The sequence below is a fragment of the Corvus moneduloides genome, chromosome 7 (genome assembly GCF_009650955.1).
Source record: "Corvus moneduloides isolate bCorMon1 chromosome 7, bCorMon1.pri, whole genome shotgun sequence".
NCBI lineage: Eukaryota > Metazoa > Chordata > Aves > Passeriformes > Corvidae > Corvus > Corvus moneduloides.
This window is the reverse complement of record NC_045482.1, coordinates 13,738,681-13,759,309: the sequence shown is the minus strand read 5'-3', so window position 1 is coordinate 13,759,309 and position 20,629 is coordinate 13,738,681. Positions and strand designations below refer to the sequence as shown.

Below are 20,629 nucleotides of genomic sequence, written 5' to 3'. Positions count from 1 at the left end.
TAGCAAATCTCGAGATTTTCTCCTTTTATATGTACATGTCTCCACATCTGATCAGTGTTCTAGGCAAGTGGAAGACTCAGTTGCAAATAATGATTGGAATGACTGATTATGGTCTCTCTCCTAAAATAAGCTTATGAATGGTACTGGTAGTTGGAGCTCAAGCTACATGCAGGCACTTGTGGTTTTGAGCAGTCAGTTCTTTTGGTTCTGGACGTTTTATGTAGTGTCTTCTCAGTGAACATTTTTTCCCTGAAAACAGAGATTGTTGGGAATGATTCAACCCTCAGAAGGTCTAGTTAGTACAGGATAATAAGAGCAGTAGCCTAGAAGGTTTTGATTTTCCATTTTGATGCAATTGGTGGTGTTCTGGCAATGTCTTTTTGACATTTGGGAAAGGCTACTTTGCACTCTTGTAGAATTGCCTTGAATGTGCTTCAGACAGAAAATATATTCAATTAGTTTAATGTATTCCTGTGGTTTTGGGGTTTGTCTAGTTTAAATTGTGCTTCATGGGATTGTTTAAAGCACTTATTTACTTTGATTGGCCATATGTGTTTGGGTTGCTAAGTCAGTCAGCAGAGGTGCTTTCATTGGCAGTGTCTTAGTTAGAAGTCTAAGGGAATTGAAGGCAAGGTTTCTTCCAGGAGTTTTTGGAAGTTTCTGCCTTGATAGGCCTGACAGGGATTAAATTGTTACCTCCAGGGTACGGATGTTGACAATTTCTGTGTAACTTCAGAGCTCGGAAAGAATTTCTTTTCTTTCTCATCCTCTTTGAAGTGGAAGCATTGTAAGTAGGCTTGGGGGCATTTTAAACAACATATATTTGATTAGTCCTCTTTCAAGTTAGTGTTGAGATACTACAGATATGCAGACTGTGTTTTTAAATACAGAGGAAACCACGTTATTACGTATTCTTAAAATTTATGAAAACATATGATGGGAAACTATTAGTCTGATAAACCAAATGTTGCTAAATGCCTTGTACATAGCATGCAAGACTAAGTAGCAAAGACACTTCTTGCATAAAAGCCATCCTTTCCTTCTTAACCTTGCAACATCAGTTTATTGGCTGAGCATTCTCATGTTTGTCAGTGCATGGAGTGTACTGCATTCAAGTAACAATTCTCTCCTGTAAGATTCTGGGAAAAGTAACATTTTGAAATTGGTACATTTCAAAAGAAATACATTATAGAAGAACATGCTGTTTTCTGTGGTTTGAGGGAATACTGCTGATTTCCTTAAGGAATATGACTGTATTCTCTTTCACTGCGCTGGAGGGCTCCTCTCAGTAATGATATCAGGTGTTGTTCTCTGCTGTTTGCCATAGGTGTTGTGAGGATGACACTGTATTTGATAGATTTTTCTCCTCTGCGGCATCCAGTGTAATCTGCTTTAAAAGAATTGTGATGATCAATTCAAGTCTACTTGCATTTCTAAAACAAATGATTTCTGTTCTCAGGCAAGCTAAAGGTTTGAAGATAACTTTTCATTTTAGTCAGAGGGAAAGTCTGGTATATTTTGACCTCATGACTTAAGCTTGGTCTTATTTAGTTGTCCTTGATTCATGGAAATGGGTTTTGCTTTATCTTTGTATTGCAGCAAAAGAATACAGTAATGTTTTCGGTAAAGATGTATATAAAATTTCCATGTGTTTCTCTGTCTTTGAGCTGCCTGTTTACAGAACAAGCCAGTCTTTCCTTCCTTTCACTGCATCCAGGAATTTAGTGCTAGGGTAGGTAATAAATTTATGTGCATAGTTGGTTACCAAAGAATCTCTTCTTTTTTTAATAGCCCTTCTGTCTCTGATTTCCCCAAAGATTGTTTCTCATCAATTATTTTGCCTGTCTCTATTCCCTTTGTGCTTGGTTTAATATGCCTTACTTTAGAGCAACAGGGTTATCTTCATGAAAATATGTTAAGTAGAGAGAAAAATATTTTTCCATCACAAGTTAGACACTTTTCTGCAGTAGCTTTCTAGCTGAGATGTTGATTTCCAGCCTTTATTGCCTCAGGGAAGGTTTTGGGGAGGGTCATGAATGGGACTTAAAATTGTGGAACAAATTCCATTATAAAAGTCAGCAGTGCTTTTTGACACAGACTGTTTGATGTCAGTGCTTTTATTCAGATTTTGTCTGTTTTACAGATTTTGTGATGTTGCTGGTTTTGTTAGTATTTTTATATTATGATGCATAGCTGGTTTCAGAGGTAGTATCTTTTAAAAAGAACCAGACCTACCTGCTCAGCTGAATTTTGCAGCTGAACGTTTTGAAAAGCTGTAGTATGATGATATACTGCAAAACTGTAGTGCAGTCTCTGTCAGAACCCTCTAGTGTTGGGTAAGACAGAAGAGAGTGTGTCTGTTTGTTTATAATTCCCTACAGCACTCGTGGTGTATTAGCTCTGAGGCAATATGGCAAAATGTGTATTTCAGGTAGAAAATGAGCCTGCTAAGCCTGGCTGATTGATAGTTTGAAATTGTTCAAGTTAAAACAATTGGGACTTCAGCTGAAGGTCTCAAGGTAGTAGATCATGTTTTTTCCTTAAGAAACCAAACTAATACAGTTTTAATGCTTTTTTCTGTGTGGATTATTCACTAATGATTGTTTACTGTTGTCTTCCATATGAACGTGTTCCCATATACAGGTGAACACATCTTTATAAAAGTCATCATTAAAGGAGTTAGAAATAATCATTGAACCTTTCAGTTTACCCATTGGCATGAAGTTCTTTCTCACTGCTATTTGATTTATCCTTTCAAGAGCTTTAGTTGATAGTTCATTTTTTGTCTCTCTTCTTTCAAGTGCCACTTCAGATTGTGATTTTCTCACAACAGGTATCTAGAATATCAGCCAATCAAAATGTGCAGTTATGTATTCACTTACTGCACCTGAACATAGTTTCCAAAAGGTGCACCTTCCTCCCAATACGTTGCACAATTTTCCCATCGACACACTGGCTGTGGATTTATGTTTTGCTGTCTTTGTAAATCATTACTTCATTAGAGGGAGGTCTGTTTACTGTAGACACTGAGTAAAAGAAAGAAACACTATGTTCACTGGATATGTAAATCCTGCAGAGTATTTTGATCATCTCAACCCTCCCACAAAAAGGGACAAATAACACTCTGTGATTGAGTCCTTTTTAAAGTTTCCTCTAGCAATAATAATCTTAGCATTTTAACTATTGAGACAGATCAATAAGAAGTTATTACTCAATTTCCTCACCATATAAAAACTCAAGTATCAAACACAACTATTGTTCAACAAGTTACAAAGCAAAACAACCCTAAGCTGATTTTCTCATGAAGCATTCCACTAAATCATAAAATTTGATGTAACACACCAAAAATTGAGGAGTTATAATAGAATTAGACCAATTCACAGGAGGTGGCTCATCAATGTCTTGAAATATGGTTGTCTAGATGCCACACAGATTTGGAAATACTTCAAAGGTTATTTTTTGCAACTCTCCTAGGCTTTCTCCCTGAGTCTTTGCTACCACTGTTAGATTCAGGATACTGCATGAGGTGGACCCAGTATAGCTGCTCTTATGCTTTTATTCCTTACAGCCTCACAGGAAGTTTCAGGTTCAGGAGGTTTCACTACTTTATCTTTTAAAATTGTCAGGAGCAAGTTTGAAATTTAAGACTAAAACTAATTTACCATTACCAGGATAGAAAATAATGTCTACAAGAGTAAGACATCTCTTTTTGCGGAAACATCAAAACAGAAAAGGTTCTTAATTTAAATATTTAATTAAATATAGGGTCATATTTAATTATTATAGAAATATATACTAATGCTGTAACTTGTGATCATCCTTTAAAATACCATTGAAATACTCAAAAAGATTACTTTGCAACTCTACTACTTGCAGTAAAATGCTGCCGAAGTGATATTCAAGCTGTACCGTTTAGCTGCCAAAGTTTTAAAGAAAATTAAATCATTGAACTGTGGAAAAGTGACTGCATAAGCACCTGTAACTGATGTTAGCTGAAGTGCTAAACCAGCTTTTGGCAGCATGGCCTCTTTTGCAGGTGCACAGAATATTTTCTTTGTGTCAGTTTATTCAACTAGTACAGTTCATTAAGTATTTCATTCGAAGTTGAGAAATGGGCTGGGAATTGAAATAGAAGAAATACTTATTTTCACCTTTCAATCTATGAATAAAAATAAGGTGTGAGAGTCTAAGATCTATTAGTTTTTAAATCTTATAGGATATATTACCCTACAATGATTTATTTAAATTCAGTAACTACAGGTAATATGCTGCTTAAAAACCCAATGTGTTTAATAAGATGAATACTTCTTGCTGTGTTCAGCAAGTTGGATGACTGAGACAACTTGTGTTTTAAGTATATCTGGACTTCAGTTTCTTTTGACATCTGAATGCCATTTGAAGGATATTAAACTTTAAAAAATAACCAACCAAAGCAAAAACCCAAACAAAACCCCCAAACTCCCACCCCCCCAAACAAGCAATCAAACCCAAAGCAAAACCCCTCTGTATGTGTGTAGGGCAATTCTAATGTAGAAGAATTTTTTTTTTCCCCCAGAAAAGAATAATTGAAAAACATAAGATGTTTGAAGTGGCTGTAATTTTTAATCTTGTGTCTAAAGATGTAAATTGGAGGATGTAGATCAGTCAGTAGATGGAAGATAGTGATTCATGAAGATGCTTCACTTGTACAAGAATAGGAGAAGGCCTGGCCCGTATTGGAAAGTGCTGAATCTTTTACGTATAGCCAACGTGTTTTCACAAAACTCCTGACCAGTCTGCCCAGCAAGGGAAGGAGTTGCGCATTTTGCTTGAGTTTGAGTTGGAAGGGGAAAAAAAAAATCACAACTGGCTGTTGTGAGCTGGTTGATCCTTGCTCTAGGACTCTGCTGTAGCTCCTTTCCCCTACCCAGTCTCTTCCACGTGATGCCTGTAGCCAGGATCCTTTGGATCAAAGTGTTCCCTGGACTCTGGTAAGTCTATGTGTTCCCTGTCTGTCCGATGAGCTGAAAATAGGAGCACTGTGTTGATAGAGGTGAGAAGATCCTGAAATTACTTGGTATCTGGCATGTGTTATGACCTTAAGTGCAAGAAAAGAATACCTGGTTAAGATCAAAACTCAAGTACTGTCCTTCAGCTGGAAAGTCTTTTGAAAAAAATGTTTAAATGGGAAGAAAGTACCAGCATTATTTGTACAACCTCTGTAGATGGATACATGTCCTAGTGCCTTGAGAAATGATTAACTTCTTATTGTATGGATGTGGGTTTTGATCCTGAGAACAGGATTTTTACGATTGAAATAACGTGTAGGTGATTCTTACACGTCCGTCTCTGAAACTGTAAAAGCTGTAAACGTAAACATTCCATAGGTTTTTCATTAGGCCCTGTTAACACCAAAGAAATTTCATTTTGGTCATAAAAACTGAGAGAACAGTTCTTGTGCTTCATAACTGAAACCTGACTTAATACATTATAGCACATGCAAACAGAGAAAATAATTATTTTGAAATAACTGGCGCTGAAAATCATCATCCCAAAACAATGTCTGTTTAAAGCCATTACTGAGTTTTACTTGTAGGCCATTGCTTTTATTTTTCTTTTTAAGAAAAATTACACCTTGTTTGGAGTGATAAGGAAGTACTTTGTTCTGTGCTGGGTTGATATGTAAAAGACAGCACTTTCTGGAACTGGGTTTTGACCTGTTTGTAGATTTAAGTCAATTGTCTTAACTGTTACACCATCCTAGTTCATTTATCTTCTATCCGTGGGAATTTAAGAAGTGCGTTGTGCATTTTGGGAAGAACAGGTGGCTGTAGATTTGAAATTGTATTGGTAGGTGCCATTATAAGAATATGAGTTAACTTTAAACTAGAAGTCACATCATCATAGCGCTGCATATTTAAAAAAATAAAAGAAGCTGTACAGTACTATTACAAGGGAGAACATTCAAGCTCGTGTCAGCTACATTTGAAGTACATGGCAGAACCATTACATGATGCCTCAGGTGGTGGTAAGCAGTATATCTGAGAGTGACCAAATTTACGCATATTGATTGCTTAGTGCTCTCAAAAGTGCTGACTGGAAGAACTGTATGCCTGTTAACATGAAAATTGCCTGTTAAAAAGAAGAAAAATAGGCACATATATTAATCTTTTATGTATTTAAATATAAATTAAAATCTTGCTTGTAACTTTGTTTCCAGGGCCTGATCTGTTTCATGGCAAGATCAGTTTAAAAGCAATTTTGGCTTCTCGATATAATTGGTAGTTGTTTATTTTGTGTCTGTTCAGAGCTCTTCTAGCCAAGAATTGTCCATGCTGAAGTGAAATTTTACATTTGTGTGTGTATGCATGTAGTATTTAGGTGTTTGGTTTCAACTGACTTGAAATGTTGTGATTTGCTCAGAAGGAGCTCTGAAAAAAATGTTTGGATGCATCTGCAGGTAAAAAAATAATTTGTCTGTCTGTCCAGGCAGGTGTAATTTGGAAGCAGGCAGCAGAGTAATTACTATTGGTATGGCCTTCAGCAGCTGACAGTTTGATACACACTTGATGGACAGCTCTTTCCCCATCATAATCAGCATTTTTGTATTCAGGAGCAGAATTTTAAATTATGACTTTAACTGCGTAGGTGATGTATTGTAAATCTCTTTCTACCCACTTAGAGTATTCTGTCCAAGTGTATCTTTAGTTCTGCTCTAGAATAATTCTTCCCCGTTACCTAGAAAAGCAAACCAACCAACCAACCTACCTCACAGTATGTTGGTTGTCAGTGATGCAGTAGCACAACAATATACTTGTGCTAGTGTTTCCTGTATTCTTTGGTTTGTCAGCTTACCGAAAAGTCATCTGAGAGTGTTTGCATCCAAAGCAATGCTGATATCAACTTTTAGAACATAATTTGACTGCATTACAGATAGCCCAGCCTGCCAACAATGCTCATGGGTGATAAAGTCTGGGTGTCTTCAGCATTTTTCGGCAACCTACAACCTATATCTCAAAGAATTAAGGGATTTCAGACAGGAGGTGGACTGTGCTTTCCTGAGCAGAGATGTTAGAACAAATGAGTGAAATTAAGGAAGGATAGGAATAATCCTTTTTTGTTATATTGATCGTCTTGAGTGGTACTCGACTGTCTAAATGTAGGCCTGAAATCTGATGCCAGAACTCAGAGCCTGGAAACCGTGTAGAGCTTAGGGGGACCCCAGCAGGGGCAGCTGGAGCTCCACAGTTCCCCTGACCGTGTTCAGGTCCTGAATTCCAGACCTTGCATTATTTACCTGCAGTTGCACAATATTCTTGAACACATCACTTCTAGTTCATCAGGCCGTCCTAACCTCAGGTGCTGATTTTTGAACTGCCAGAGGCCTTCAGTGAAGCAGAGCACACTCCTGTTCACGGTTATGTGTTAATGTCTGTGCACAGCTTTTTGGTGACATTTAAAGCAAAACAAACTAAGACAATCGGATTACATCTGGTATGGAGATGTTTTTCTTGTCATTGTGTTGATGAAAGTTTTCAGTTTTTAATTGTACACAAATGGCAGAACTCTCTCTTCTGTTTTTTTTTTTCTTCCCTAATGCAACCAATTTAAATCTAAGTGTGGTTTCTACCATATGCTTGTTTCAACCATATTTGCAGTTTAGAAAAATATTTCCAAAATATAAGAGTTCAGGGAAAATACACTGTTAACCATGAGTCTTTGTAGATACTAATTTTTGAGGGTGATGCTAGCAAAAAGAAAAGATTGATCTACATTGGTTGAAAATAAGTGATAGACTTTAAGTAAGGAAAACTGCTGGACTTTTTCCTCATCAGCTTTATCTAAGAGTGTGTATTTTGAATAAGGTTGACACATGTGCTTAGAAGGTGCTGTGGTACCATAATAAAAGGTACTCTGCAAATTTTTAAAGAAGGGGAAGTACACCTTGAAGTGATTGAGGTTAAAGGCTGTCATTATGAAAAAAATTTTTGAACATGTGTTTCAACTTTTGTCGTCTGCAAACTCCTGACGCAGTGCTGCAAGATGAGGATAACTATTTTTAAAAACTGAGTTCCTAAGTTTAAAATACAAAGTGCTACTCTGGCACAAAATAGTAGTGCTTATTAAAAAACATGTTTCTATGATCATCTTGGTATGCAGGAAGGAGTTTCTCTCTCTCATCATTCAGGGAAGGATGGATTTTGTGTTTGAGCTTACATTGGTTGTTATAAATGTTCAGCACAAATGTAAGAGCGTGAGTAGAATGACATGGAAACACAGCATGTCTAAAGGAAAGCTGTAAGGAAAAAGGCAACATTCCGTTTCCTGACAGAAGAAAACAGATGACAGAATCTCTTAGGAAAGTGTGGGTGATTTTCTACAGCACGTCTGTAATAAACAGTATCACTGATGGTTGAAGAAGATGGGGATGAACGAGTTCAAGGTATGTATGGATAGTGGACATGGTCCAGCTCCTGAGTCAGGTTGAGGCCGGGGCTGTAGGATGTGGGGAGGTTTCTCTCTGTGAGAGTGCAAGGGAGCATGCTTGCTTTCAGGAGACCTGAGTGTGCAGTACAGAGGAGGCGGGGAAAGGCTGGGAAAAGAAAGGAGCCCGTGGGAGAGGTGCAGGCTGGAACACACCGAGCGGTGTCGAATGTGTTCTTATAGCAGGCAACAGCCCAAGCCACAGAGGAGATGAGGGGAGATGGGGCAGATTTGTTAGCTCAGGGAGCTGCTAGAGAATTGCTGTCTTGTGAAAGGGAATAAGGGACTCTCCTGCAAAGGAGGGGCAGTACAGCTTCTTCTCAACTCTTTTATCCAGTCGTCCTGTTTGCTGTGAATTTTCTCCTATTAGAAAGCACATTTTGGTTCAGTTTATCTTTGTCTAATAAAAGGTTCATTTTGTGTTTTTGTGGTGTGTACATTTAAAACAATAAGGGCCAGAGGCACTGTTTTGTATAGTTTTAGCTAAAGACTACAGCTGACTTGTTTCACAGAGGTGTTATGACATATTTCTGTACAAGAAATCGTTACATGTCTGTAAAAACATTTAAAAAAATGAAAAAAATAGACTGTTTTTCTCTTCAAGTAAAAAATGATCTGTAGGACCCTAAAATTTACAACATACTGGGAGAAAAGAGAAAGCATTGTATACAATAGCCAAAAAGTCCAGTTGTTTTTCTGCAAGTAGAGAAGCATTCCAGATGAGCACAATAAATTTCATTGCCTCATGGCAATAAGCAAAAATTTGCAGGAATAAAAAGGAAGAAAATAGCTGCAAGGCAATCTTCCCAAACTGGAAAACAGTATTCTCTATAATCCTGCTGCTCCTGCAGACTTTGGTTTCAAAGTTTAGACAGTTGTAAATTTTGCTTCAGTTTCTCTGGAAAACACTGACAAAAAGCAAGTGAAAGGAGGTCTTCAGAACTGAGGATGGGGAATGTAGTAAAGAGAGGCATCTTAAAACAGTCAATACAGAGAGCAGCCAAGTGCTGAAATGGTGTTGTACAGGAGACATCTTTCCCCTGCTGTGTTGCTGCTGGAAGGCCCTGGAACAAACAGGGGTCTTGTCTCCCAGTAGTCAGTGTTGGGAGCCTTCATCTTTCCTTCAGCCAGAGGAATGAGAAAGAAATGAGGAGTTGGTTGTAGAAGACAGCTCAAGAAAAAAGGAGAAATCTAATTTCAGACTGTTGGCTTTGGGAGAAGGATGAGCTTGATATAAATGATTTTTATGAGTGGGGTCATTCATCCCCCTCTCTTCCCATCTTTGACCTCTTAAGTTGACTGTGGGGAATTTTTTATACCCTCTTTGAGTTACTGTGGAAAAAGGAGGACAGGAATGAGGAAAGGGGCTGGGATGATGGCTTCGAAGAATGTAAGGAACAGTCTGCTCAATGAGTTGAGCAAGTTTTACAAATAAAAGTATCAGTGCAAAGGGTTTTCAGTAGTTTCTCTGTACTGTTCATGTTTATGTCAAAAAGAGTTGGAGACTAAATAGTGTTGAATCACACAAAAATGTCTCAGCATCTGTTTTCAAACTGTTGTATTGAAGAGAGACAAAAAATTGGATACGGGCCACCAGAAACTTTAGTCATACACAGAAAAATTTATTTTAAGGCATAAGTATTTATCTTAAAGAAGGGAGTAAACTTGTATTTAGCTTTTATACACCTTCTTACCAAATATGCCTAGAGGGGGAAACAAATTTCTCCTCAGCTTCGTGTGAAGAACAAGAATATTTGAGTGGAGAGATTCGGTTCATTTTGACATATTGACACATTTGGAAAATCACACCAAATGGATACATTTGGTGATCAATCCCTTTCTACCCAACCTCCTTATAAAAACATGCATAGCTCCTGGTACAAAGATGATAATCACTTGGCAGAAAAAACAATATTCACCTTCTGATATTTAAGCATTCCCTTAATACTGGGACACAAATTTAAATCTTACTTTTGCTTTTCTTACTGGTTTCCTGCAGAAGTTAACATAGAAGGGAGTACCTGCATATAAAAACTTGCTCACCATGAGGAAGGGTTAAGGGCATTAGGTTATTCCAGCTATATTGACAAAGTTGTGCTGAAAGTGAGTGTGGCAGAGTCACTCCAGCTTTGTTAGCATCTAATGAGGAAACTGTTCCATGTTCAAACTTCTTTTTTAGATCTAATAATTTTGGCTGCCATCAGCCCCAGCCACTGTAATTAGTGTAATAACTAACAGCTATAATCTTAATTTCACTCACTTGATGGTACATGTGGTCACAGATACATGCAACTAGTCATTTGTTTTTCTGAGGAGGTGCCTTTTCCTCCTGTTTGTCAGCAGTTTTTACCTAATTTAGGAGCTCATGGGTGGAGGTATAGAAGTGTTTAAAAATGTTATAATTTCTTTAGCTTAGTAAATCTGAAATGGTACAACCCTATCAAACCTAGTAATTTAACAGCTGGGTATTACCACAGATAAGCTTATATTTAAGCACTGCACACTTCTCTTACTTAACCACATGAGGAGCTTTCCCTTGTGCTAATTTAGCATCCTTGAACCTTTGCATTCTATTTTGTCTCGTTAGGCACACCGCTTCTGGTACGGAGGAGCAGTGATCCAGCTTTGGGCGTACCTGCTGACTTCCCAAGTGCTTCTCATCCCAGTGACCACGGTCTCAAGCATGTTGTGGCAGTAGGTGTCATGTAAATCACCCTTTTCTTAAGACCAAAACTTTTCTTACCTGTTGGTAGATAGTAGTTTTATAAGCTATATATGTATTTGGATCTATAACAAAATGCATCATACTAATTTTCTGTAAAGTAGAGAATTTCCTCTGGAAAAATAGTTATTTTAGATGATACAATCAATATACCCTGGTTCTGTTTTTTTTTAAATAAGAGATTTACATAAAGCTTGAGGGTGTCATAAGGCATTGGAATATGAACTGAACTTTCAGCAATTATTTGTTTGTTCAGTGTCATGTCCAGTTTACTATTTCTTCTTTGGTCTCGCACCATTTTTCAGTTCCCTTATTTTCTGATGGCATTTCTGTCATCTTTGGTATCCTGCTGCTGTCCTGTACAGTCTCTTCTTTATCTCACTTTTCTGTTTTACCTGACTGTTCCCTTTTGAGGACAAATTTGTTTTCAATGTCATTATTATTAAGTTTTATTGCAAAGCTACAATTAGTGAAGATGCAGTAACTCTTAATAATATGCTTTTGCAGGCTGTCTTTAGTCTTCTAAAAGTGATGCTCTCTTAGTCACACTTGGGCCACATGTTCTACTTTGCAGTTTTAAGACCTGAAACTTTGTGTGTGGGGAAGATGTTCCTACATTACTTATAAAACAATGAAATTCTTTAGAATCTCTGAATGTCAGCTGGGATACATAAGTGTCTCAAGCAGAATAGAGCTACTTTTTAGAGATTGCCTAGAAAGCTCTGGTGGGTCTAGTTCTGCACTACTTTAGACCACATGAAGGCTGGCTTAAATGGTGCTGCTGCTTTTATTTGCTTGTGACATTTATGCCTTTTCCCCTTTAGCTTCTCTATACCACGTTGCAGTTCGCTCCCTGTCCCCAGCTGTGCAAAACAATATATTGCTGGTTTGTTTCAAAACAAAACAACACTCAGAAACCCTGAGTCTTAGTTTGGTGCAGGAGGGATGTTGCAGACTAGATCACATCTAGTTTATAGCAAGGTTCCACAAGTGGCTGTGTTGGCACATTAGGGAGTAGGGGGAGAGAGCTGGGGTTCAGCAACACATGCTGGAGGTGGGAACCTTTCAGCTGAAGGTGTGTTTAAGACCAAACTTCCAGTTAAGTTCATGTGAATAAAGGAAGTAAATACACAGTCAGTTTGCTTGCATGCAAAAGATGTTTATGGGTCTCAGACTAACACTCTAATCGTGAAGGCCAACAGAGGATTTTAGTTGACTGTTCATTGTTTCTCTTTGCATGGTCAAATGCATGTGCATCTAAATATCTTGTGTGCACCTTATTTTACAATGCCTTATGTTATTTGCTAAGTGGTGCAATTTTAAAAGTCTTGGTGACTCTCCAAGTACATTATGATGTTACAGGAGGCTGAATTTTGTCAAAGTTCTGCATCATTTGTCAAACCTGTTTGAGCTGAGAGGTTTTTCTTGATGTTTGCTGCAAGCATATTAATGAAATACTGACTTAGTCTGATAAGTGAAAGTACAAAGAAGAGTTCTTGGTTAACAGTGCAGATCTTAGACTCTTGGCAGAGTTAAGAAATGTATAAAGTGAGTATGTCAGTATGTAATGCTGACCTCTGGTAGTTTATAACCATGAAAATGGCAAAAAAAGGTGGAAAAACAAGTGAAATATGTTTCATTCCAGGGTGTGTGTTGAATGCTTTATAGACTATCAAGAAGAGAAAGATAGCGTTTTGTTGAGTTGGGTTTTTTAATGTAATTTTAGTGGTGACAAGAGCATTTTATGCCATTACATGAAGATTGCAGTAGTACTTGGAGGTTAAAACCTCACCATGCTTCACTGACTTGCATCAGTACAAAGGAATCCTCTAGGCCTAAAGGAATTCTCTGTGTTAAAATACAGAGCATCCCTCCGTCAGCTGTAGGGGTGACAGTCAAAGCTGGACAGGTAGCAGGGGTGGAGAAGGACTTTTTTTTTTTATTTATCGTGTAAAGTGGAGTTGAGGGGGAGGCCCAGAAAGTTGAAAGTTGTGGTTTGGTGTTGTTTTTCTTTTTTGTGAAAGCAAAAATCTGTTACAGTAAAATGTTACACCAACTCTTATTTTTGCAATAGTACCATTTCTAAAACTCTCGTCAATCATACTGAAATATGCTTTGGCGTAATGTTCTGGGAAACACAGAAAGCTTAAATAACATAGGTTAAATTAGGTACAGATTGTTTTAAAACATGCAGAAAAATCGATATCTGACAAATGAAAAAATATGGCACAAACAACTGAACATTGCGTTTTGAAAATAGCTGTAGTCTTTCATTCAAGTGTTAAAGCACTATTTAGAAAAAAATCATTTGTTCTGTACATTGCTGCTGAAAATTTAAAACTAAAACTGTATTTCTTTTGCCACAAACCAGAGTTTTTTTCACGTTCAACTGCTTCCTTGTAGTCACATACAAGTTAGAAAACCCAGAGCTGTTGGTAGATGAAACATTCTTCAATGCATGTAGTGAAAATTAAGTCAGTGCTTATGCCACAATTATCTTAGCAATTATTTTGTAATTGAAACTGAATTTCATAATTAGCTGAGCAGTTTTGGCACTTCTGGTGTTTTGGTGTTTGGCACACATGGAACTGGCAGTCAGCTCTGTGTAGCAATACCTGTATGCTGGCTTGCACGGTGTGCACTGCTACACCAGTGCTTCATCAGATTTTTCAGAGGTGACTACCATGGGATTCTCTGAAGACAACGCTGATTTACCTCCTGGAAAGTGCACTTCAGTTGTACAATGAGTAATGCATGAAATAAGACAGCAAACATGCAGTAGTACAAGAAAAGAACATTGCTATCCCGTTCAAGTGAACTGGTTGAACTGATGAACCATTTGAGCTGTTCACAATATTTATGGCATCAAACAGAGCATGTGTTCCGTTTTTCAGATGTTGTCCCATTTGTTCAAAAGAAGATTTGATTTTTAATGCTGTATGATGACTACAAAAATAACAAAACCTTTTCTGAGTGACCAGGTAGTTTGAGGAGAATTTGAGCTATTCTTTCCTATTTTCTGTGACACATCTTAGCTGTAGTTTTAGCCCCAATTAACAAAATACTTCTAGATCAATCAAAAACCAATAGTGAAGTCCAGCATCTGTTCCCTCAGACTGGAAGTCATTTAACAGATGGTACAAAATTTGAGTTTCTTTTTTCATCCAAACTTCTCTTTCCTTATTGTGATAGCTGCCACTGAAAAATTTAGAGACAGTAATCAGGGAAAAATAGGGGTAACACACATCAGAATTTTTTATTGAGGAAAAAGTATTTGCTAATGAATTTTTTACTTTATTAAAGCTACTGTTTAGCTCTTCTGCCTAGTTAGGATTACAGAGCCCTGGCCAGGCTTTCAAAAGTGAAAGCTTCCTTCCCTAGATATCCAGAGAGGCCTTCAGGGATACAGAATTAGTTTAATGTACTTATGCACACCTATGGGTTGGGCAGAGAACTGACTGAGAGCAACCCTGCGGAAAAGGACTGGAGAGTTGTAATGACTGATGAAAAACTCTACATGAGCCAGCCAACATGCACTTGCAGCCCAGAAAGCCGCCTGAACCCTAGGCTGCAAAAAAAGCGTGGCTTTTTTTGGTCAAGGAAGGGGGTTCTGCCTCTCTACTCTGTTCTTGTGAGACCCCACCTGGAGTGCTGTATCCAGCTCTGGGGTCCCCAGTACAGGAAGGACATGGACCTGTTGGAGTGAGTCCAGAGGAGGGCCATGAAGTTGGTAAGGGGTCTAGAGAACCTCCCCTATGAAGACAGGCTGAGAAACCTGGGGCTGTTCAACCTGGAGAGGAGAAAGTTGTGTGGAGACCTCATAGGGGCTTTCCAGTATCTGAAGGGGACCTGCAGGGAAGCCAGAGAGGGGCTCTTCATCAGGAACTGTAGTGACTGGACAAGGAATAATGGGTGCAAACTGAATGAGGGGAAATTTAGTTTAGATTTGTGGAAGAAATTCTTTATGGTGAGGGTGGTGAGGCACTGGCACCAGTTGCCCAGAGAAGCTGTGGATGCCCATCCCTGGATGTGTTCAAGGCCAAGTTGGATGGGGCTCTGAGCATCCTGGTCTAGTGGGAGGTGTCCCTGCCCATATGAGGGGCATTGAGACTAGGCAATCTTTATGGTCCCTTCCAACCCAAGCCATTCTAGGATTCTCTGATTCTACTTCTCTAGGAAGTTCTGTGCCCATAGCTTTGCTATGACAATTGTCAAGGGCTGGCCCAGCCGCTTTCAGGCTGCGACTGGCCTGGCTTCACAAAGTGGCTTTAGCAATGGGCATGTAGTCTTCAGCTGGAGATCTCCTCTGGAGCGAGGCCATGCAGTGTGATTGGGATGGTTGAAACCTTTCAGAAGAAACAAGCATTCTTGGGGCACTTAACTCTTGCTCAACACTTGTCCCCAGTTTGCTGAGAGAAGCTGCAGTTTTGGATTCTCCTCACCAGCTCAGAAGTTCCTGACTGGATCCCTCTGCCCAACATGGTAAAGATGAGGTGCAGCAAGGCAGAAATTGTGTGGGTTTTTTTGGTTTGGTTTTAGGGAGCAGAATATGTTTTGCTGCTACTGCTCAGTCCGGTTCATTCAGGTAATAATTGCTAATGTATAATTATAACATCTGAACTTCCATTTCTGGAGCTGTAGCTTCTGCTAGTCTCTCTTGTTGCCCGGGGACAGACTTCCTCTACTATCATAAGATTTGATTTGTCATGAGTTTTAGACAGAGAATTGTGATCCTATTTGAATTGATGGGAATTTTGCATTAATTCTGGTGGGACTAAGGTTTCACCCTCTCTTGCTGGTTATTATTATTTTCTGCGTGACTTTCTTTTGTAGTTACATGTTTTCTGGACAAATACTTAGGTTACCTTGGAATTAATCAATAGGACTGGCTGGTTAAATTGTATTTATCCATATTTAAAGATACAATGAGATGCTGGATCAATTGAAGAGCTCCTCCAGTGGCTCAATACAGTTTCAATTTTTGCCTAGATATGACTTGAAATTGACTGTCTTTTATGCATTGTGGACATGTAATTTGCAATTTTGAATAAGGTTACTATATAATTAGAACATTTTTATGTTTCAAGCTCTTGTTAAAAAGGGTCAAAACCCCCTCTGGTTCTTCTGGCTGCTAATTGTGCTTGTGGTGTATTAGCCTTCCTGATTAAGAGTCTGCGAATTAGCATAATGTCCACATGTGTAAGGATACAGCTTCATGATTTGTTCCTTTCTATATGATATTATATTCATATGTAAATGTAAAGATATGCTACAAATTCAGCTATGAGATAATCAGTAGAACTTACAAAATGCGTGAGTATTTTAGTATAAAAAAACCCCCAGAAATGTTAGTTCATCTAATCATGCTACATAAAAGTAGGGCAGGGCAGAAAAGGTCTTTTTTGGCACAGTGGTGGAATAATTCCGTAGAGTTTATAACTTGATTCAGCAGATTTCTGCTAAGACTTGAGTTAAGAGACTGCACTGCCATGAGGGTTGTATTGTCTGTCTGATTTTAGAAGATAGAACTTTTGTCCAGTATGTTTACTGGACTAGGTTGGATAGTTTTACTTTCTGGTCCTTTTGTATGTGTTCGAATTTCAATATGAAATTCTCCCGTAGTTATGTGATAGAATCATACAACAGTTTGGATTGGAACGGATCCTTTAAGGTCATCTGGTTTCATCCCTCCTACCATAAGCATGAATGTCTTCCACTAGATCAGGTTGCTCAGAGCCCCATCCAGCCTGACCTTGGATGTTTCCAGGGACAGGGCATCTGCCATCTCTCGGGGTAGCCTGTCCCAGCGTTTCATCACCTACTTTGTAAAAAACTTCTTCCTTATATCTAGTCTAAATCTACCCTCTTTTAGTTTAAAACCATTACCCCTTGTCCTATCACACCAGGCTCTACTAAAGTCTGTCCCCATCTTTCTTATAGGCCCTCTTTAAGTGCTGCAGGAGGTGCACTCTGAGAAGGAAACCAGATATTGGGAGAAACAGTATTCTTTCAGGAGCTAGCAGTGCTGGTGCACTTGTAATGCTTTAAATCCACACTTGTTGATGTAAAATAATCGGACATCAAAGTTGATTTGGAAATACATCTTAGATATTACCATGTGTGTTTGAGGGTAAAGGCAAGGCTGCTTCCCTGATGTGGTGTGGTCTCAGGCTGTCATTCAGAATAGCAAGGGTTTTAAATTCTGGAAGGCATTTACTTTTTCCTGGTAAAAGTTTTCCTATTAATAATTTAACTCTGGCTCTTGAAATACTGCAATGTGGAACTGAATGGAAGATCTGGGGAGATTTAAAAGGATTTTCTGTCATTCAGCTGGGGAGTTCCAAACAGTTGGAATTTTTTAAAAGGGAATTCTGATGTGGGTGAATCCATTTATAAAGCAACTACTGTGTGTCTGTTTATGCTGTGAAACATATATAGAACACTTCTAATCAGCACAGGAGCTTGTCAGTATATTGCTTTTGATGTCTGATTAGATGATCATAGGGACATCTGCAGTGAGTTAGTTTTGAAGTTGTTGGTGTGAGCACTGCAGGAACCAGAGCTGTGTGGCACTCTTACACCATGAAAACTGCTGCCCTTACAGAACATACTATAAATCCAACTATGCAGCGAGCTGAGTGCTGTCAAAATAACAAAAGCCATTCCTTCTCAATTCTTTCTGCTGCCTTTCAGCCCTGAACTGCTTTTTTTTTTTCCCCCTTCTTATACTGTGTGCTATGGCATTCTGCATCAAAAAGAAATTATTTTATATTGTAAAGGAAAAACTAAAAAATGTAAATTAAATGTTTGTCAGAATACTAAATTGTTCATCTGAAAATGGACAGAAGTGCCCTGTGGTAATTTCCTCTTTTGAGGGTGCAAAGCAGTATGTGTGTGTGTGTGTGGAGAATTGTATTCCTTGCACAGCCTGTGTGTCAGAAAAATTATGTTGTTTTACCTGCATTGTTTGAAATGAGCAGTGGGTGTAATTTACATATTTTTATTTGAGCAGGATCAGCAGACTTTTTGTGATTTATTGTAATAAGAGCTAATAATGAATGTTCTGTGATGTTGATATAGTATATAAATTATCAGTAAAAATGCTGTAATCAGTAGAAGTTATTTGTTGTTAACAGGTTGTTCCCAATGCGAGGAGTACTGGCATTCCACTGACTATTCATGAAAGAAAGTATCTCTAATGAAAACCATCAAAGCCCTTCATCGTTCTTATATTAGTAGGGGTTTGGGTTTTGTTTCCTCTTTAAAATGAATTTTGGGCCTTGGCTGTAATTTTGAAAATACTTTATTGTTTATACACCTTTCTCCTTTATCCTCTGCTTTGTGTAGTCAGGTAGATGAGCTTGTAGGTGATCCAAGATGGCTGAGAGACTAAAACTATTTGTTTTCCTATGTGGCCTGTCTTACAGGGAATGTGGAAAAATTAAAGGGTGGAAATAAGAATTGTTGACAAAAAAAGGGAAAAAAGGTCATGCTGTCAATGCTGTTGACACATATTCATCTCTATAGCCACATCTTTGGGGTCCTACAAAATACTGTCATTCCATCTGGAACAGCTTTTAGCAGGCAGCTTATGCAACAGGCTCATGGTGCTGAAATTGGAATGAAACATTAGCAAGTTACTTCTATGTCTGACAGTCAAAAGTGGAAGATGACAGTCAACATGGCTCATGCATATCATTTACTGTCAAGCTCTGGAAACATATAGCTAAAATAAAATAGGTTCTCAGTCAGGGTCCTACTGAAATGCCTGCTAGTAAGTAACTTTTTCCGTAAATGTAGCAATTGAATGGACAACTAGGAATAATGGCAGAGATCTTTGACACTTACCTAGATGCAAGTTTCGGATTTTTTAATATGTTATCTTGCAGCGCACTGTCGTAAGACGTTCTACTCTGGTTAATATTTGTGTTTCTCCAAAAGTCAGATGTGTGGCTTTGTTTCTCTTACAGGATTGACAGTTATTCACACTCCAAGGAGAGGGGATTTTTTTTAAATTTTATTTTGTTAGGTGAGGCCTTTTCACCAGTAAATTACCCAACTTGTTGGAGACACTTTAATTTGGAGATTTATTCTTCTATGTAGCTGGTGTCTCAGCTAATCTGGATTTACAGGTTTTTGAGTTGTAATAATAATACTATAGGTCTCTTTGAAACTTGCACATTCTGTTAGATTTTTTTTTTATGACAGCAGGTCCTGATTTTACTCCATGCCTATGAAACAATTTCTGACATTGACAACTGGAATGAGAGGAGGAATATTTTAGTGCTTCTGTAAACTGTGTGCTTTTGCTGTCACAGGTGTTCTGACATGTTGGAGTTAGGACTAATAAACTAAGATCAGTGTGAATATAGACTAAAATAGTAAGGGTGTGTCAGAGAGCTTCAGGATTTTGAACGAACATCCCACCTTTGATTTTTGTCAGTAATTGCAATGATTGCTTCTGGCCTCTAATGTGACCTTTTGTTGTAACATCAGCAGTATAACTTCCCTGTAAGAAATAAACAATATAGTAAATATGCAAATCTTCAGTTAAAAGGAAGTGATTAGGCTGTAGAATAACTGTGTTGATGCAAGAGCAAATTGTTGTCACTATCTCTCTGTACTATAAGGGACAACAATCAGCAGTTTGTGAGGCATCCTGGTATTCAAAGATGGACATACCTGTGGTCTCACTGGGCACAGTTGTTCTTATGACATATTTCAGATCCTAAGAACCGTATTTGCCAGTTCAAAGTGTTACACATTCCAAGCAGTATTGTAAGGGGAAAAAAATGCCCCCCAGAGAGACCTTATAGGAACAGTTGTTCCTGTAAGATTTTTGGTGGGGGGTTTTTTCTCAACAGAGTAGTGGCTTGTGCTTTTTTTTTTCTTAATTGATTGTGTGCTTTGAAGTACTAGAAACAGTAAGCTTTGCCTTTAATTCATCTTGATTTAAACCCTGATTTAATATAGGTTTCAGTATGGATCCTCAAGCTCCCCTCTAAGATTCAAGTAAAAAGCTTCCTTTTTGTGTCAGTCCCGAGGGATGCTATAATACCCTCTTCCATGTATTTGAACCGTACCATGTAATGTGACTGCACTGAAGCATCTTGTGGTATCTTTGAGAGCATATCATGGTATCTTAAAGTTAGAATTACTGTGTTGGTATTTTTGCTGTTGTCTATTTAGCAGCTGTCTTAGAGTGACATGAACTTGGACCCAGAATGAAAGAGCTGCTGTTTCTTGTAGCATGCTTGCTCCATTGATCTGATAGGGTGCATCTGAGATGATTACACGTTTAACACCTGTGGAGATAAATTGGCTGCCTCCTTTTTCTTTCCTCTGCTTTTTGGAATTACCAAGTACAATCAAGTTCATAGTACATCTGTCAGCTTTACAGAAACAAAAGGAACCCCCTTCTTTTCACCTGGCGTCATGCCAGTC

The 20,629-nt window shown here is 38.3% G+C and overlaps 1 protein-coding gene across 2 annotated transcripts in view; it reads left to right on the top strand.

Annotated features, from left to right (window-relative positions):
• Positions 1–20,629, top strand: part of PARD3B (par-3 family cell polarity regulator beta) — a 402,476-nt gene that overhangs the window by 125,952 nt on the left and 255,895 nt on the right. For both annotated transcript variants that reach the window (XM_032114586.1, XM_032114585.1), the window contains exon 4: positions 11,051–11,157. In XM_032114586.1, the coding sequence (XP_031970477.1) occupies positions 11,051–11,157 (107 nt within the window). The remainder of the gene's footprint in view (positions 1–11,050; positions 11,158–20,629) is intronic.